The sequence below is a fragment of the Dreissena polymorpha genome, chromosome 16 (assembly GCF_020536995.1).
Source record: "Dreissena polymorpha isolate Duluth1 chromosome 16, UMN_Dpol_1.0, whole genome shotgun sequence".
In the NCBI taxonomy this organism is placed as follows: Eukaryota; Metazoa; Mollusca; class Bivalvia; order Myida; family Dreissenidae; genus Dreissena; species Dreissena polymorpha.
Window position 1 is genome coordinate 11,620,322 of NC_068370.1, and position 21,403 is coordinate 11,641,724.

The 21,403-nt window shown below is 36.1% G+C and overlaps 2 protein-coding genes across 2 annotated transcripts in view; one reads left to right on the forward strand and one right to left on the reverse strand.

Moving 5' to 3' along the window:
* The window catches only part of LOC127862393 (NIPA-like protein 2), a 372,103-nt gene that overhangs the window by 245,852 nt on the left and 104,848 nt on the right, over positions 1-21,403 (forward strand). The window lies entirely within an intron of this gene.
* On the reverse strand, positions 280-21,377 carry LOC127862396 (UDP-glucose 4-epimerase-like). Its single transcript, XM_052401487.1, has 10 exons — positions 21,251-21,377; positions 13,896-14,021; positions 10,430-10,527; positions 10,059-10,172; positions 9,591-9,767; positions 8,622-8,802; positions 8,125-8,210; positions 7,421-7,498; positions 1,381-1,495; positions 280-469 (listed from the first exon to the last, which is right to left on the reverse strand). Exons 1-10 carry the CDS (start codon positions 21,252-21,254, stop codon positions 393-395), a joined length of 1,056 nt encoding a protein of 351 aa, XP_052257447.1. The 5' UTR covers positions 21,255-21,377; the 3' UTR covers positions 280-392.

Consider the following 21,403-nt stretch of genomic DNA (forward strand, 5'->3'; position numbering starts at 1 on the left):
GCAAGGCGGTGCTCTTGTTGAATTTTTGTTTTGACCTTTGACCTTGAAGGATGACCTTGACCTTTCACCACTCAAAATGTGCAGCTCCATGAGATACACATGCATGCCAAATATCAAGTTGCTATGTTCAATATTGAAAAAGTTATGAAGAAGGTTAAAGTTTTGGTTAAAGTTTTGGGACACACACACACACACACACACACACACATGCAATGACAGACAGGCCAAAAACAATATACCCCCGATCTTTCGATCCGGGGGCATAAAAAGGAAAAAATGTTATTTAATCTGATATGTTTACACTTTATTTAGTTTTAAAACACACAATATCACAGTGATCAGTGTTTCATAAATAAGGCAGCAGAACATTCTGTCACATTAATGAGGTATCACTAGCTTGTAATATTGGCACCATTGTTCTCAGTTGTATCTGTGGTTTTGCATGTCATCCATCGCCACATGTGTTCACCTGAAATGTAATAAATTGAATATTAAAACAGTTAAAAGATAAGCAACAGAAACATTATATATTTTTATTATAATATTAAAACATCTTCATATTATAACAAGACTATTGCCAAGCAATATATGTCCCCTACCGGCTCCTCCATTGTCAGATTATTTTTTATTTTATTTTTTGCCATAGCAACCAGAATTTTTGACATTGGAACAAAATGAAATGACATGCATAATGTCCATATTGCCATCTATCCATATTTCAAGTTTCATGAAAAAATTTGAAGAACTTTTTAAGTTATCGCAGGATCCAGAAAAGTGTGACAGACTCACAGACTGACGGACACACAGGGCACAAACCATAAGTCCCCTCCAGTGAAACTGGTAGGGGACAAAAACATTCTACATGTTACATCTTAAGCATAATGTTGTACCAATATATTCCTTTAATTTATTAAAGTTTTTAAGTTATCAGAACAATGATAAACAAGAGATGTGTTTGTCAGAAACACAATGCCCCCTATTGCGCCGCTTTGTAGCCATATATTTGACCTTTGACCTTGAAGGATGACCTTGTCCTTTCACCACTCAAAATGTGTAGCTCCATGAGAAGTAAGTAAGAGATTGAATGCAGGAATGATTTTTTTTTTTACCTTTGACCTTGAAGGATGACCTTGACCTTTCACCACTCAAAATTGACCTTCAATTTTAATAATAGACAAGAGTATTACCTAAACACTATCCACTCTTTTACCTTGATTATTGACAATTTCAGAGTACTCTAGTAGGCAAATACAATTCATTCATTCAAAAGATGTCAATTCCAAATAGGCTGTACTTCCATCACACATGTGCTAAGTGCACATTTGCTACAGTTTGTGACCAACATTTAAAGTATGCATTATTCATTTGTAAGTAACTCACACATGTGTTGAAGGTCGTACATCGGTTCCCAGCCGAGTTCCTGCTTGGCCAGAGAGCTGTCAGATGAACACATGGCTATCTCGCCTGGTTTGCGCTCACAAAATTCAACAGGAATCTGTGGGGAAACATGGCAGAACTGGTTTTAAAAAGCTCTTATTGGGAATTGTAGTTGTACTTAGCATCTTTAAATTAGGAATACTACAGTTGTAAATAGCATATTTCAATTAAGAATACTACAGTTGTACATAGCATATTTCAATTAGGATTGTACTAAGTACATAGCATATTCAACTTGGGAATCGTACAATTATAAATAGCAATTTTTAAATGGGAATTGTACAGGTGTAAATAGGAAATTCAATTTGGCATTGTACAATTTTACATAGCACATTTCAATTGAGAATTGTATTGTTGTACATAATATGATTCAATATACAAGTAAAAAGTTAAAATATATATTTATTGAATGTTAATATTTCTTTTTATATTGATTAAATGAAGTGATTCTGAATGCTACACACATAAAAAGATCATACATACATCATTATGTGAACAATTAACACCAAAAAAATAATTATGATTGTTATGTTGTAAACGTTCCAATTATTTAAAACATGATTTTTGAGATGACATTCTTTGCTGTTAAATTATTTCAAGTGAAGTCTAAAGCTCATCACAAAAGAGACCAAGAATACCACCTTGTGCCCCATGTTTATATGTAGCAAGTTGTTGAAGTCAAAAGTTAAGATTCATTAAACAACAAGAGATGTGTTTGTTAGAACACAATGCCCCCTACTGCGCGGCTTTGAAGCCATATATTTGACCTTTTACCTTGAAAGATGACCTTGGCCTTTCACCACTCAAAATGTGCAGCTCCATGAGATACACATGCATGCCAAATATCAAGTTGCTATCTTCAATATTGCAAAAGTTATGGGCAATATTAAAGTTTTCGGACGGACAGACAGACTGACTGACGGACAGACAGACGGACTGACGGACAGTTAAAAAACTATATGCCGCCCTTCGGGGGCATTAAAACTGTGTAGAGGACCACTAAACACCATATTATATACCAAATAGTACTTTGTGTTAACTGAGAAAAATATTATATGTTATTAAATATATAAGTCTGTACAAATGATGTGAGCCTGCTGTGTGGCCAGTTTTGATCATAGGGGCATCATTTGAACAAACTGTGTGGAGGACCACTATACACCATGTTATATACCAAATAGAACATTCAGGTACCCAAGGAAAATATTATATGTCAAAAATGTTCTTGACTATATAAGTCTATATAACTGATGTGACCGCTTGGGTGTAGCCAGTTTTGATCCTAGGGGCATTATTTGAACAAAGTCAGTAGTGGACCAAAATACAAAGTTACAAACTAAACATTAGACCTCTGCAGACGATTGTATACACAGTATATTTTTACCATTTTGTATACAATTGGCCACTGGTGCCTTGAGACTTTATAGGAAATAATTTTAAAGTTATTGTGCTACAGTATGTAAGTGTATATAACCTTGTAAGCCCTGCAGTATGTAAGTCTATATGACCGTATGAGCCCTGCAGTATGTAAGTCTATATGACCTTGTGAGCTCTGCAGTATGTAAGTCTATATGACCTTGTGAGCTCTGCAGTATGTAAGTGTATATCACCTTGTGAGCCCTGCAGTATGTAAGTCTACATGACCTTGTGAGCTCTGCAGTATGTAAGTCTACATGACCTTGTGAGCCCTGCAGTATGTAAGTCTATATAAACTTGTGAGCCCTGCAGTATGTAAATCTATATGACCTTGTGAGCCCTGCAGTATGTAAGTCTATATGACCTTGTGAGCCCTGCAGTATGTAAGTCTATATGACCTTGTGAGCCCTGCAGTATGCAAGTCTATATGACCTTGTGAGCCCTGCAGTATGTAAGTCTACATAATCTTGTGAGCCCTGCACTATTTAAGTCTATATGAACATGTGAGCCCTGCAGTATATAAGTCTATATGACTTTGTTAGCCCTGCAGTATATAAGTTTATATGACTTTGTTAGACCTGCAGTATGTTAGTGTATATGACCTTGTGAGCCATGCAGTATGTTAGCCTAGATGACCTTGTAAGCCCTGCTATATGACCTTGTGAGCCCTGCAGTATGTTAGTCTATATGACCCTGTGAGCCCTGCAGTATGTAAGTCTAAATGACCTTGTGCGCCCTGCAGTATGTTAGTCTATATGACCTTGTGAGCCCTGCAGTATGTTAGTCTATATGACCTTGTGAGCCCTGCAGTATGTAAGTCTATATGACCTTGTGAGCCCTGCAGTATGTAAGTCTATATGACCTTGTGAGCCCTGCAGTATGTTAGTCTATATGACCCTGTGAGCCCTGCAGTATGTAAGTCTATAATTATAACCATGTGAGCCCTGCAGTATGTAAGTCTATATGATCTTGTTAGGCCTGCAGTATGTTAGTCTAAATGACCCTGTGAGCCCTGCAGTATGTTAGTCTATATGACCTTGTGAGTCCTGATGTATGTTAGTCTATGTGACCTTGTGAGCCCTGCAGTATGTTAGTCTATATGACCTTGTGAGCCCTGCAGTATGTTAGTCTATATGACCCTGTGAGCCCTGCAGTATGTAAGTCTTTATGACCTTGTGTGTCCTGCAGTATGTTAGTCTATATGACCTTGTGAGCCCTGCAGTATGTTAGTCTATATGATCCTGTGAGCCCTGCAGTATGTAAGTCTATATGACATTGTGAGCCCTGCAGTATGTTAGTCTATATGACCTTGTGAGCCCTGCAGTATGTTAGTCTATATGACCTTGTGAGCCCTGCCGTATGTAAGTCTATATGACCTTGTGAGCCCTGCAGTATGTAAGTCTATATGACCTTGTGAGCCCTGCAGTATGTAAGTCTACATGACCTTGTGAGTCCTGCAGTATATAAGTATATATGACCTTGTGAGCCCTACAGTATGTTAGTCTATATGACCCTGTGAGCCCTGCAGTATGTAAGTCTATAATTATGACCATGTGAGCCCTGCAGTATGTAAGTCTATATGACCTTGTGAGCCATGCAGTATGTAAGTCTATATGACCCTGTGAGCCCTGCAGTATGTAAGTCTATAATTATGACCATGTGAGCCCTCGAGTATGTTAGTCTATATGACCTTGTGAGCCCTGCAGTATGTAAGTCTATAAGACCTTGTGAGCCCTGCAGTATGTAAGTCTTCATGACCTTGTGAGCCCTGCAGTATGTTAGTCTATATGATCCTGTGAGCCCTGCAGTATGTAAGTCTATATGACATTGTGAGCTCTGCAGTATGTAAGTCTATATGACCTTGTGAGCTCTGCAGTATGTAAGTCTATATGACCTTGTGAGCCCTGCAGTATGTAAGTCTATATGATCTTGTGAGCCCTGCAGTATGTAAGTCTATATGACCTTGTGAGCCGTGCATTCTGTAAGTCTATATGACCTTGTGAGCCCTGCAGTATGTAAGTCTACATAACCTTGTGAGCCCTGCAGTATGTAAGTCTATATGAACTTGTGACCCCTGCAGTATACACTTCAACACCGTTATTTCGAAGTCGTCGGGACCGTTAAAAAAACTTCGGATTAACGATAATTCGAAATAAACATTTGATAGAAGACTTCTTTGATTGTGTAAAAATGAAACGTTGTGGAATTCGCATGGTTTTGTTACACGCTTACTTAAAAGTGTAAACAAGTCAGATAGCAAATAGATTTCCACTTGTAACAAACGGAGGAATAAAACGATTCTTTTTCTTGTTTTTATATTTGTCTAATTACAGAACATATAAAATATAAAGAATAGCACAAATTATCAGACATACATACATATGAATACATTTTCGGAAATGAAACATTTTTTTAAAACTAATACGCGATGTATCTCTGAACAACGGCGTTCGCGCAGACGACAAAGGTGTAATGATCGGCTTTTGACGCGCCACAACAAAGGTGTGAAATTACGCACCGTATTTTGCAATTTTGACTTCGGATTAAAGATTGATAATTAGGTGCGAATTATAGTGTTGGGACCGACTGAATCACTTCAAATTAACGATTTCTTCGGTTTAACGAAATTCGGATTAACAATGAAATTTTACATTAAACAAAGGAGAACCAAAATCGGGACCTGAAAAATACTTCGAAATAACAGTGACTTCGGATTATCGGTGTTCGAAATAACGGTGTTGAAGTGTATAAGTCTATATGACCTTGTGAGCCCTGCAGTATGTAAGTCTATATGACCTTGTGAGCCCTGCAGTATACAAGTCTATATGACCTTTTGAACCCTGTAGTATAAAAGTCTATATGACCTTGTGAGCCTTGCAGTATGTAAGTCTATATGAACTTGTGAGCCCTGCAGTATGTTAGTCTATATGACCTTGTGAGTCCTGCAGTATGTTAGTCTATATGACCTTGTGAGCCCTGCAGTATGTTAGTCTATATGACCTTGTGAGCCCTGCTATATGACCTTGTGAGCCCTGCAGTATGTTAGTCTATATGACCCTGTGAGCCCTGCAGTATGTAAGTCTATATGATATTGTGAGCTCTGCAGTATGTAAGTCTACATGACCTTGTGAGCCCTGCAGTATGTAAGTCTTCATGACCTTGTGAGTCCTGCAGTATGTAAGTCTATATGACCTTGTGAGCCCTGCAGTATGTAAGTCTACATGACCTTGTGAGCCCTGCAGTATGTTAGTCTATATGACCTTGTGAGCCCTGTAGTATGTAAGTCTATATGACCGTGTGAGCCCTGCAGTATCTAAATCTATATGACCCTGTGAGCTCTGCAGTATGTTAGTCTATATGACCTTGTGAGTCCTGATGTATGTTAGTCTATATGACCTTGTGAGCCCTGCAGTATGTAAGTCTATATGACCTTGTGAGCCCTGCTATTTGACCTTGTGAGCCCTGCAGTATGTTAGTCTATATGACCCTGTGAGCCCTGCAGTATGTAAGTCTATATGACCTTGTGAGTCCTGCAATAAGTTAGTCTATATGATCTTGTGAGCTCTGCAGTATATTAGTCTATATGACCTTGTGAGTCCTGCAGTATGTAAGTCTATATGACCTTGTGAGCCCTGCAGTATGTAAGTCTATATGACCTTGTGAGCCCTGCAGTATGTTAGTCTATATGACATTGTGAGCCCTGCAGTATGTTAGTCTATATGACCTTGTGAGCCCTGTCGTATGTAAGTCTATATGACCTTGTGAGCCCTGCAGTATATAAGTCTATATGACCTTGTGAGTCCTGCAGTATGTTAGTCTATATGACCCTGTGAGCCCTGAAGTATGTAAGTCTATATGACCTTGTGAGCCCTGCAGTATGTAAGTCTATATGACCTTGTGAGCCCCGCAGTATGTAAGTCTTCATGACCTTGTGAGCCCTGCCGTATGTAAGTCTATATGACCTTGTGAGCCCTGCAGTATGTAAGTCTATATAACCCTGTGAGCCCTGAAGTATGTAAGTCTATATGACCTTGTGAGTCCTGCAGTATGTTAGTCTATATGACCCTGTGAGCCCTGAAGTATGTAAGTCTATATGACATTGTTAGCCCTGCAGTATGTAAGTCTATATGACCTTGTGAGCCCCGCAGTATGCAAGTCTTTATGACCTTGTGAGCCCTGCAGTATGTAAGTCTTTATGACCCTGTCAGCCCTACAGTATGTAAGTCTATATAACCTTGTGAGCCCTGCATGTATGAAAGTCTAAATGACCTTGTGAGCCCTATAGTATTTAAGTCTATATGACCTTGTTAGCCCTGCAGTATGTAAGTCTATATGACCTTGTTAGCCTTGGGCAAGGCCAATATTCACCCCAGGGGCATAATGTAACACAACTTTATAGAGGACTAATATACAAATGTAACAAACCACATAAAACACCTGTGAACCTTATGGTGTCAGAGAAGTAATGAAACTTATACATAGTTTATAGTAATTTTATATTAATAATGATAACGCCATGAAATGCCATCATGATTCCAGTCTCACAACAGCATGGTCCACAACAAACCTTTTTCCCTGATAGTTTTTCAAAGATTTTGACCATTTCCAATATTGAACACACATGGGATGAGCCAAGGTTATATACCTGAAATATAAATAGAGTGTTGCCTTTTAAACAACTGGACAAAAAGCAACAGTATTAAAATTACATGAGCACATTTATATGAAGATACAGTCATTTTCACACAGAAAAGCTAATAAAAACTTATTTTATCGAACTGGCTTTATGGTGCCATCCTCATTATGGCGTACACTGTATATGATTACGATCTGTATTGTGATCTCTGTCATCACTTACCTAAACAATATAACTAGTTTACATATGTCAGTCCTTCGAAGAATTTACCTGTAGACGGACAGCCGGTACTACTGCAATATGCCACCTTAAGGGGGGCATACAAATCAATAGTAATCAACAACCAAATAATTTAAATAAATCACCAAGCTATATAAAGTTCACATGATGCTTTGCTTCATGATTAAAAAAAAATCGCTCACTTAGTGCTTTCTTTAATACAATTTGGTCAGTTTGACACTGCCCTTTGGCCATTGACCCCAAAATAAATAATGATCCTCTTTTAAACAATACCCCTCAACTAAATCAAGTTTCTTTAAGAACCAATGAAGAAGGTTTCTGTAGTTAATGTTATCACTAAGAGATTGATTTTTCCCCATAGACTGACATACTGACCAATATTTATTTACACCTACTCTATATTGAGCATGCCCATGTGGACACTGTATAGCTGCCACAGTTCCCTTGGCAATGTCCACAATATGTGTGTAGGCCTTGCTGGCTGGAAACATATAACACACATTTAAGGCATTTAAACCTTTATCATCAAACAATTTCCCTTTGAGTTTGCCATTTCTTAATTTAAAATCTGCTTCTTTCCAATGAGATGTTAAATTTATTTTTTAACCCCAACGCAAAAAATTTATTTTCTAAATTGTAATGTATATAACAATATGGCAGTCGAGCCAATGAAAGGAATAGGTTTGTTGTTAATTAAGCGATACATAAGTCATATTTTGGCATGCTAAAACTATTCACCTGGAGCATATAAGGAGCTGTTTCTCTTTTATTTGCCGCATTATTACGTTTTTCGAGAAGGCCGGGGGCTGGTCATAGGGGTAAAAAAAAATATGGGTTATACAAAACATTATTGGTCCTGCATTCTGTGTGATATATATTCTTAATTGCCCACCTGTGCCGTCTGGAGTATCAAAGTCATTCCCAAATATAGATAGCGTGTCCTTGTTGCCAAGGGCGACCTGACAGATGAGAGGCATGAGGTTTTGAGGTGGTTCCAGCCGGTCCTCTCCCAGGTGGCCAGAAGGGTGGGCACCACATGGGTTGAAGTAGCGCAGTATGGTCGCCTTGAAGTGCTGCAATTAGATTGGGCATTTTGAATAGAAAGTATAAGAGCTGTAATCTATGGAATATAAATCAAAGCATTCTTAATTGCGCATACAATAATTGGCATAACTAGTATTTTGTGTAAATTTTAATATTGTTTTCTTCTGCAGCTTGTTCAATTCCAAATACATCCAAGAAATAATATTCACATTTGTAAACTTTTGGAAAAAATACAGTTAATATCCATTCTGAGTTGTAATTTAATTACCAACTATACATTTTCTTATTTGTCGTATCCATTTATTTTTCCATTTTTCAACTGGTATATAACCTAAAGATATGCCACTGGGATTGACCTGCTGAATAGAACCTTATAAATTATAAGTGACGGCAAATCAAAGTCAGACATCTCAAAGTTGCTACAGTTACATCCCTAAGCCCTCACCTAATTTCTACACTTATGTCCCTAGCTCACACCTTCACTGCCACAATTACGTCCCTTAGCTCACACCATAATTGAAACAGTTATATCCCTTAGCTCACACCTTCACTGCTACAATTAAGTCCCTTAGCTCACACCATAATTGACACAGTTATATCCCTTAGCTCACACCTTCACTGCTACAATTACTTCCCTTAGCTCATACCATAATTGAAACAGTTATATCCTTAGCTCACACCCTTCACTGCTACAATTAGATCCCTTAGCTCACACCATAAGTGAAACAGTTATATCCCTTAGCTCACACCTTCACTGCCACAATTACGTCCCTTAGCTCATAACATAATTGAAACAGTTATATCCATTAGCTCACACCTTATTTGCCACAGTTATGTCACTTATCATCTGCTCCACCATGTGTTTGGTACGCCCATACGGGTTTGTGCAGTTTCCCGAGGGATGGCGCTCATCAAGTGGGAGGTAAATGGGCTCGCCGTAAACCTTCGAGGAACTGGAGAATATTATCTCATTAACTCCCTTTGCTAGCATCACCTGAGAAATGAAGAATGATTTATAATTATCTTGTTAACAACATTGTCAGTTACTGGTATGAGTCCATGAAGATTTACTTAACACAGTGATATTGGAAAAATGATTATGACAAAAAATAAACACTAAAAAAACTTGTGAAAAAACAAAAGAGAATACTAATAATTTAAATTATAAAGAAATAGTTTCCATGATTTAGAAAGGTGTTTGCTGTGTTAAATATAAACTTTTTTCTGAAAGCCACAGTAGTTTAGAAACTACCAGTAACTTCCAGCAGAAAGTTGGCTCCCTTACCTCAAGCAAGTTGCAGGTTCCCATCACGTTGACATTATAGAAGCTCAGAGGGCTGCCATGTGACTGCCTTACTGCCTTCAAACCTGCCAAGTGAATTACATGAGAGATTGGAACCTGAAACAACACACTCAGTGTTCAATATTGAAGTTTTTTGTTACATCTGTTGACTGGTAATCGAATTCAGTTGCTCATCTAAAGTAAATTCTTAAATTGGATACTGGTATTAGCTTCTTGTTTTAACTGAGAAAGGAATATTCCTTCATGAAATGTTACTTAATTTAACCATGTTTTTATGGTAACCCTACATGAAACTGTTAAAATAAAATATTAAATTTGAAAAAGCCTGTCTTAAAATATAAGTACATGTATACCTGTTGAAAAATAGATGCTATCTGCCCCACATTAAGAAGGTCAGCATAGAAATATTGCACTTCCACTCCAGACATGGACCAGACCCGCTTCATTGCTTCTACAAATTTGTTATACCAAATATTTACAATTATGCTACTAAAATCATTCTTTTTCCTGGTGTATCTAGGAGTCCATAAAACGGACCAATAGCCTATGCGAAATGAGAAAAACAATTTAAAATATTTGAAAAGAAATCCAACGAAGTCGATAACAAAGTATATAACTATAATTAATATGATTTTGTTTTTATAATTTGAATTACTACAAAGAGTCATATTTAATTAGTTTTTCTCAAGTCAGTGGACCTTTCTCACACACAAAATTCCCAATCCCAAAATTGCAATTTTCTGAAAATGACCAGGCAAAGGCCTTAAAATAAAAATGCAACATAACAAAATATATACTAGTATATATAAACATTGATGTACAGTACAGACTGAATTAAATATTATTCCAGTGAATACATGTATAAGAGCTGTCCTAGAATAGCATAAATTAATTGAATACCTTTGTTATTTGGTGAGATTAGTTTTTACAGAAACATCACTCATAATTTTGGAGTTGGAAATGAGCATAAACTCAGAAATATAAAATGCTACACATCAAACGAAAACTATGAACAAGAATCTGTCAAAGACACTGTATGCCTCGCTAATGGTGCATTGTTGTCGAACGAGTACAGTCAGTAAGAATGTGCGAGCGATTTTTAAGAACATGAAGACCAAAGGCCCATAGGCCTTAGACCCCTTTAACCTTTTCTGTTCTGATAAAGTTCGATTCACTAGGTTACCTAATTAAACTACCCTAACACCTGGCAGACATGTTTTTTAACAATATTTTCAAACTCAGCCAAGATAATATAATCAAAGAGCCATTGCCGCTCTCGTCAGAAATTCGTTTTTGTTCTTGTTATATTTACCGAACATGTTACTGACGCAAAATATTACATTCACGCTATATTTTGACGAACACGTTATGATGGTTTTCCTATTTTTTTAAAGAGATCAATTAGTATGCAACATAATTTGCAGATAAATATCAAATTTGACCCCCTCTCTTGCAGCCAAAATTTGCAAGGTAAAATATTTGCAGTCACAAAGTTTAACAGCCCTTAAAACTCTCCAGTCTTCTTCAAGACAATCATTTATTTGTTTAAGCTTTTTAATGTAACATACCCCTTTTACAAGAGTTCTGCGCAGAGACAATGCCCCCCCCCCCCCCCCAAACAGGGCTTTGAACTAGTGACCCCAATTTCATAAGGGGTCATCTACTGTCCAAGGCCAATGCAAGTATCAAGCCAATCTGTCAATTAGTTGACCAGTTATTGATCGGAAATGACTTTCACACTTATTGTGACAGTGACCTTTGACCTAGTGACCCCAATTTCAATAGGGGTCATTTACTGGCCACAGCAATGCACATGTGAAGTATCAAGCAAATCAGTCCCTCCGTTCACAAGTTATTGATAGGAAACAAACTGATCGACCGACAGACAGACAGACCGACCAACAGACTGACCGACATCCAGCAAAACAATATACCCCCTCTTCTTTGAGTTTGAAGGGTGGCATAATAAATGCATACAACAAATATGACATATTCACCTTGTTAAAAACACATTACTTATTGTATTTAAAAAGTTAGCTAAAAGATTTATTGGAAAAATGGCATCTATGAAACTAGTTGTTAAGCTACAATAATTTAATCAAAAACTTGTTCAAATTCTCATTTTTAAGGGATTGTTCACAGATGTTTGCATTTTTCAAATGTCATTGAATACAATTGCTAACAAATCTATAATGTTTTTAATAATCTTCAGTAGTTTTAATAGTAAGAAAAAAAGTTGAACGAATAACAAATTTTGTCGCCGGGACTTGAACCTGTGTCTGCTGAGAGCATGTGCGCCTATAGTAAACGTTATCTATATTGTCTGTGTTAGCGCCCTACGCTATAATGTAGGTTGATGTCGACATTCGCAAATTGTTCACTCCAATAATTTTCAAATACTTACCAACTTTATAGATAATCTTTCAATTTAAATCAGTGTATAAAACAGTTATAAAAATATTTACTCCATCTTTTAAATAAATTAACAACGGACTGATCAGTAAGGAACTATTTTCTACAAACAAAAACAGACACTTCCATAAATGTCCAGCATAGGAGGGTGTTTCCTAACATGCAAGCTTTTTTCGGACTCCAAAAATACCATTTTACTGCAAGACGTGTTTTTGATTTTCAACTAAACAGTCTGTCGGCATACTGCCTACAGCCTAACTAAGAGGTTGGTGATGAGTGGGTTACAAAATATATCTCGAGAGTGTTTAAATGGTTTTACTATAGCCACATATGGACACAATTCAGACGGTTTTACTGCAGCCATATATGGAATACTGACCCCCACCCTTAGAGCCATAATTGAATGGACCAGAACCGTTGTCCACCTCAAACAAGATGTCATGAGAACAAATGGTCAGAGCAAGATAATTGTGCACAAAATGTGACTTCTAGAGTTATAACAAGGCCTAACTTTAACCATATAAGGAGAAAACTGTATGGACCACAGGGGTCGATGTTTTTGAATAAACAGGAGCACTTTTCTAACTTTGCTTAGATATCATTGGGGGAAATGTTCTGGGCAAGTTTCATGAAGATTAGTCAAAAACTGAGACTTCTTGACTATTTACAAGCTTTTTCTAAAAGTTAACCCAGTGCCTTTAATTTTGCTCCACTTTCAAAGTCTTGCCAAGATATGATTGGGACCTCTTTTATGACCAAGTTTCAGCTAGAAATAAAAAGTGCACATACACAATTTCATATCATGACAGACTGAAAGAACATGCACGAATCAACAATATGCCACTTTACTTTCTTTTGGTTTGATGGTGATACAAATATAAACCTAGAACAAGTGCAATAACCAAATTGACAGACTGAAAGATGGAAGAAAAATAATTAAATAACAAAAACCAAAAAAAAGCAATTGTATCATTGTGATAAAGATGATAACAGTCATAAACGACAATTGTAAATCACAAATTCAGTACATAACAAGTACATAACAATGGCCAACAGCATCATCTTATTTCAATTTCAATATCTTAGTTTCAAAATATGAGTTGCATACTAGTATTGTGAAAATGGGTCTTATGCTACATGTGGCCAGCATAGCCCCAGACAAGCCTGGGAAATAGCCGGACAATGCAAATACATGAGTAAGGTAAATCTTGGACTGACAGGTTGGAATAATTAGCTTAACAGTCATATCATTTTAATTTTCTTATTGTGATATATATAAGTCATTTTGACCTGAAATAAACACCCTGCCTTAGGGAAATGTTTGGCCAGTGGGGATATTAAATAGAGCATAAATGGTACATCTGCTGAATTAACAAGTATCGGTTTGCGACATAAATATAATTTTACCTTCTAAAGCTTCCTGTCTGTTGTCAAGGGCGACAGGTTTGAACCCTGCACAGATGAGCTCATGGATCACGTGAGTACCAACATACCCTGCTGCACCCGTAACCAAAACACACGATGGAGATGACACTGAAAAAGATATGGAGTCAGTAAAAGCTTTTAAAAGTCGTAGTTATTCATAGTTTGTTTGGTTGGTGTTTTTTTGTGTTTTTTTATTAGTATTTCATGCTTGGGGGGTAATTTAGCCTGCAGTAATTGATTCACTTTAATATAAGTTCTTCTTGTCAGAATGCTTTGATAAAGCCAAAAACTATGTAAAAGAATAATGCCTCCGTATGTCAATAAAATCAATCAACATTATACATCATAACAAATATAATAACTGTTACCATCAAAATAAATGTGTTTGTCTTTTGTGGAGAAATGCTCAAAACAAACACTTTATAAAACAAGAGATGTGTTTGTCAGAAACACAATGCCCCCTAATGCGCCGCTTTTTTTTTTTACCTTTGACCTTGAAGGATGACCTTGACCTTTCACCACTCAAAATGTGCAGCTCCGTGAGATACACATGCATGCCAAATATCAAGTTGCTATGTTCAATATTTCAAAAGTTATTGCAAAACTTTACTATATTAAAGTTTTAAATTTTCAACCTTTGACCTTGAAGGATGACCTTGACCTTTCACCACTCAAAATGTGCAGCTCCATAAGATACACATGCATGCCAAATATCAAGTTGCTATGTTCAATATTTCAAAAGTTATTGCAAAACTTTACTATATTAAAGTTTTAAATTTTCGACCTTTGACCTTGAAGGATGACCTTGACCTTTCACCACTCAAAATGTGCTGCTCCATGAGATACACATGCATGCCAAATATCAAGTTGCTATGTTCAATATTTCAAAAGTTATTGCAAAACTTTAATATATTAAAGTTTTAAGTTTTTTACCTTTGACCTTGAAGAAAGACCTTGACCTTGACCTTTCACCACTCAAAATGTGCAGCTCCATGAGATACACATGCATGCCAAATATGAAGTTGCTATGTTAAATATTTCAAAAGTTATTGCAAAACTTTATTGTAATATAAAAGTTTTGGGACAGAATGACAGACAGACAGGCAAAAAACAATATACCCTTAATCTATCGATCCGGGGGAATAAAAAAACTACGGACAAAATTGTCACAAAACCAGGTTTTCAGTTTGAAAAAAAAAGATTGATAAAAATGGAGACAACTCAAACTGAACTGATTGTTCATAGTTACCCCCCTTGTTTCAAAATGAATCTATTTTTAGTTGTGGCGACCTTGACCTTGGAGATATTGACGTTATTCTTTTGTGCGACACACCATCCAATGATGGTGAACAAATGTGCCAAATGATTTTAAAATCTCACAATGAATGACATAGTTATGGCCCGGACAAGCTCATTTATGGCCATTTTTGACCTTTGAACTCAAAGTGTGACCTTGACCTTGGAGATATTGACGTATTTTTTTCGCGCGACACACCGTCTAATGATGGTGAACAAATGTGCCATATGATTTTAAAATCTCACAATGAACGACAAAGTTATGGCCCGGACAAGCTGGCCCGCATTCGCAAATCGAATAACCAGTTTTTCCATCGAAAACCTGGTTAAAAATCATCACAGGCTCTGGAAGTACGTTTATATGGACTAGCTACTGGCCCGCCAGGCCACTAGCCTACTAGGAGTTAGTTGCAATAATACGACTCCCAGCTATTGACCATCCGGGTCGCTGGGAGTTGCAACTGACAACCCGATTTTCCATAGAAACTCGCCAGCCAGAATCCGAGTGGCAGTTTAATCGGAAATATTAGCCACATAAACTATTTTCTGGCATAAATAAACACAAATACATCGTAAATACAGTCCAACCCCTCTTAAGCAGCCAGTCAAGGGAAACGGCCAAATTGGCTGCTTAAGCAGGATGGCCTTAAGAGGGGGCTGGGTCATAGGGAGTCTAGAGTTGATGAGTGCATGGCCAACTGTTCGAATTTTGTATAAACAAAATGGTAAATATGTGTACATGTACTAAACAATATATAGACTTAAAAAAAAATTATTTCTTCCTTTCTAAAGTCAGCTATAAAACAACATATCCATTCAAAAAAATATTCCATTCATCTTTCTAATCATCATCAATATCATCCTCATCAGAATCAAGTCAATGAAAAAGAATCATTCTCATGATTCGTTGTTTACAGAATGCACATTGTATGGCCCCAATGCACTTAAGATGGGAACAGTTGTGAATCAGTTATGCGTGTACAACTCCAGTGTCACTATCAATCGATAATTTAATTGGTTTATTTCAGTTTTATGTCTTTGTAATACCTACCGCACGAATTGGTCCCAACAGTAATCTCCTCCACAATAAAATCGTGGCCAGTTACTTAAAAGACTGATAATAGCAACCAGGTGTAATCCTACTGGTAATCGTGCTTTTCATGCATAATATTATAAAAACATTTATTTCGCCGCGTAAATGGTTTTATCAAAATTAATATTGAAATCATTGTAAATATAAAACAAATATAAATGTTTTGTTAAATTCCCAAATGAGAATCATAATTTGTAATCCAAAACACACTCCCGATTGATTTATGTTAACGAGACGTTTACAAATTCTAGCATCAAAGAAGTCCTCATGTATTTCCTTTGTCCCGACAAAAGCGCGCGAAAGTTATGCACCAATGTACAATGTCACGTCATACCCATGCGTGTGTGTATTGATTTTTGGATAAAAACTTTGTAGCACAGAGAACACGTAGAGCAGTTGATTTCGGTTAATAGTTGCGTTGTTCTTTTTAACTTTTAATTAGCCGATAATTGTCATAAATGTGTGATTAAATTAGTATGATTCAACAGCTACAAATAATCAATTATAAATTAAGAATCCCTTTTTCAGTACTAATAGATGATATTCGCATGTGCGGAAACAAAAAGATCAAACGGCCGCGTATTGCTTTTAACCCGATAATCTGCCGCTAATTAATTGCAATTTGCAAACTGGCTGTCAAAATGTTTATCACACATCACTCTTCAGTACTGCAGAGCCTAAACCGCAGACTGGAAGTACGTGTTGATTTTTTCGCCCTTGCATCGGTGTAATTTTGCCAGTGTACATGACTGACTTACTCGTGCGTGACCACTCGTATGGGGGGAATTTAACATTTGGGATGCAAAATTGCTGGCCACTGGCCGTAGAAACGGGGTTACCGCTAAAGAGGGGTGCATAATATAGTGTTTATCGACGGTCGCGGCACAGACCGGCCTCCTACACGGGGTGACCGGCGATGAGGAGTGACCGGAAGTAGGGGTTGGACTGTATATCCATTATGCGCAAATTAAAACAACTTACATGATATTTTATGCTCGCATAATATTGATATTAATCCAAAGTTTCAAACATGTCAACGGTTCTTTTGAATGTATATGTTTTTGCAATGGACAAAGCCAAGTATTCCGAGTAATTCCGGATTCGAAAATACGCTATAGACTATCTCCAGAATCCTCGGCGAGATAGATCTCATGTCTAATCTACCAATCGTAATATACCGACTATCATCCGTAAGATAGATCGAATAGGCAATTCAAAACTTTGGCTTTCGGGTTGATAACGGTTTTTGTATACAGTTTTTGTTTTGAGTATTTCTCCACAATGCACTCGCAAATTGATATCGCTAATAACAGGTATTGTGTTTGTAAAGATTTAATAAACAAAACAGAAGATTGAACTCAATCTTATAGACATACATGAGACATAATTTTTTGACATGAACAAAATGGGTTAACAAGAAGAACTCTGAGCTGTACGTATGTACTTATACGGGCAAAAGCCCGCAAAGCGGGCGTTGACCGTTCATACATATGGAAATTTAGACCATAAAATTACATAAGAATACCATATAGGGATGCGTCTCAAAAAAATTTGCCACGCAACATATATTTTCGGGATGCTATTTATGACCTTGAACAAATCAAAAACACTTTGACATATGCTAAATCACATGTAAATACATACCTCAGGAAAAATTATATCAATGACATCATAATTGTGTAGCGAATTGCACAAAATATTCTCGCATTATTTGTTTTTCTTCGCAACCGTTCCAGAATTAAGTCATTACTCAATTATCTCCCCTGAATGCTCTCCTTAAGTGGGTATAAGACGAAGACTGGTGCACTACATATAGTGACAGTCTTTACCAAACACAATTTAGGTGAACATAACCCGTCTTTAATATATTGCCGAATCTCAGATTTCTGTCAAATTTATTTGCTTTGATCTTTTCGATATCTTATTGTTATTATTATCCTGACAAATCACAAACGCTTGTTAAAAATATTTGTTTTAAACATTGTAGTTGGCATCTCTATTCTTCCGTTATTCTTGCGGTATTTCAATAACGACACCCTACTGTTTATTTGTCAGAATTTGTGACGCATTTTCCATTCGCTCTCAGAAAGAAGTTTTACGTGTGATCATGTGCAATATTCTGGTAAGTTGTCGTTGTTATCCACCAGAAACACATTTATTCACAAAACTTAAAGATATTCCGATCTAACTTTTTAGTCTTTAAGCATTAATTTTTAACGTTTTTACACCTCGTCTGCTCGCACTTTACCGATATCCCGAAAGGTTACATATCACTATAATTAGTTTAGGCCTAAAACCACAAAATCCGATACCGTTCAGGATTTTTGTACCACAATCTAACGTAAAAAATCTTCCAGATTCGAAATCAACAAAAAACAAGACATTTATAAATTGTCTGCATTATTGATCAAATTTTAAGATATTTGTTGGTTTTCCGTTTTTAGAAGCTGTTCTGCCAAGGCAAGAGCTGGGCATCATACAAGCCATTCTATCCAGCAAAACTGACAGTTTTGGTTTACAGAAATCAACAAAGGAGGAATTCCTGAACTATCAAAATTTCCAAGCTATACACAAAGTTATTATCTGTGGTGATCTTTATTGGTTCTGTTTGTTTACTTGGATGGAACATGTGTGAACTTTTATAGAACTTTGAAAAGTCTATATATGTCTTTCTATAAACAAAAATCAGCTATGGTATAATAAGATCAGATGTACAAACAATGTCAAAGGGTTGTTAAATTAACAATTTGAAGGCAATTATGCTGAAAAAATATGAAATTTCCCATGCAAATTTTGTCTGTATATCGACAAGTGTCTGCCGATAATTGTCAAACTACTGTAGTAATACAAAACTTACCACAAGTATGTAAAAGCACTTAGTACCTGTGATCATTTTTAGTAAGATAGTGTAATTCTAAACAGTAGCAAATAGCTTGTTTAGTAAATGCATAATGCAATTAATATGATTTCCGTTCTATTGTGTAATTAATAAATTGGTTGTTACTTGTTAATCCATGATAAATGTTTTATGGCTAGTACAAAACCAGCAATGTTAATTTTGTAAAAGGTAATACAATAACACCACTTTGTAGTTTCATATACGTAAATATTCTTGAAATGTAGGTTGATGACAGTGTTTTAGTTTTACTTATTTTGTTACTGTTATTTTATGTGCAAATAAATGATGTGAAGTGTTTTGTATCTCTACACAATACCACATACATGTACCTTTTATTATATATACTGTGTTATGTGTTATTTGAATGTTTAAATAAAAACATATGGATGATATTACATGATGCATTCTAATATTTGCATTCAAATTGTAACTATAGAGCTAAGTGTATGCAGTTTAGACTGTGATTTTAGAATTGCTACAAAATGGCTAGTTTTTTAGTGGCGACAAAATTAAAACTATTCAACAATAGTTTGCGAAAGAAAATTAGAAACCTGCAAGATACCTGTATTTATTAAATATTTTAATTGCGAAACAAGTATGTTGTTATGCTGTTACACATTATTATTCATTGATAATAAATAAGAAGACAATTAGTGGTGTTAATGTTTCCCAACAGTAGAAATCATTCTTCTGATGAAGTCAGTGATATACAGACGAAAGCTCCAGATATGGCTTTCAATACGTAGTGTGTGTTATTTGACAGTCTAAAACTTATTGGATTAAAAAAAATCCTGTCAAATTTGTCATTCAAAATTGATTTGACACATCATATGATTTTGATTATGTTAAATCAGTGTACTGTATGCTTAATGCAACTGCTTTAGCAAGCTGTAAGTTGAATCGAGACATTTGATGTAACAAACTGTTTTCTGGGTACGACCAGTACTTAGTGTCTATATGACGTACCATGACGTCGAAAGTCTACAAGACCTACTAGGTAGAACGAGAAATGTACCTTGACGTACAATTTTCACCGACCCTTGAGTGTTATCCAATCAGAAGACACCTTACATCTGTTGCTTTTAGAGATATTTGACATTGAACATTATTATTATTTATACCGAATTATGCGACTATTGACCGCTTACTCATAGATATTGTGCGTATTTATTAAACATTATTATTATTATAATTTATACCAAATTATGCGACTATCGACCGCTAACTCATAGATATTGTGCGTATTTATTGACCTGGCGTGGCAGAATTAACCTCTGACTTATGCAAGTTATGGTTATCACAAAATACGACCAACGGTGAGGTTATAATACATTATTTATCCCGTTAATGCTTGGTAACTGTTTTGTTACCGTTGGGAATTTCCTACACAGTAATGCGCTGGACGGTCGTGATACTCCGCCCCGCATGATCAATAAATACTCACAATACGCTGAATAATTTTAATTTTAAAAAGGTAACAATTGAATCTTCTTCAAATTTGTATATAATTTATTTCAATGCATTAAATACTTGAAACTTCTATGTATTGTTTTTTTGCCATTCTGATATTTTTATTCATTTTGTCCTAAATTAAAAAAGAGATTTTAAACATTTATTATGAATAAATCTGAAGGAAAAGAGGCTCAAGAGACTAGTGTTTTGATTGGCTGTTCAGAAAATGTGTGCGCAGAAGTACAAACATGTATGTCGAAGTACAAATTGTACTTTGACGTACAAATATATACTTCGAAGTGTATTTTATATTTATGTCGACATACAATTATTGTACTTCGACGTACATTTCTCTTTTTAACTTGTAGGTCTTCTTGACTATCAACCCAAATGGTACGCCATAGTATGTCTTTAGGGTTATCTAAATAACGCTCCCACTTAAATTAGGTAGCACCTATAATCATATTATTATAAAAGCTCAGAGCATTCAAGAAGAACTAACTAGGTGTAGGAGTTGCACCGGAAATTAGTTTATCTTGTACAACACAATCGTGCATTTATGTGTGAACAACGTATTTAGCAAGACTTAAATCTTACTCATTAAAATCTCTTATCTCTGATTCTCTTCTAAAGTCGCGTTTTATTTTGTAGCATATTGATATCTCGATATCGAAATCCTGTTTCAAAGATGGACAATGGAGAGTTTAAGCATAAGGGAAGTAACTTACATTCTTAATGCACTCTTCAAAT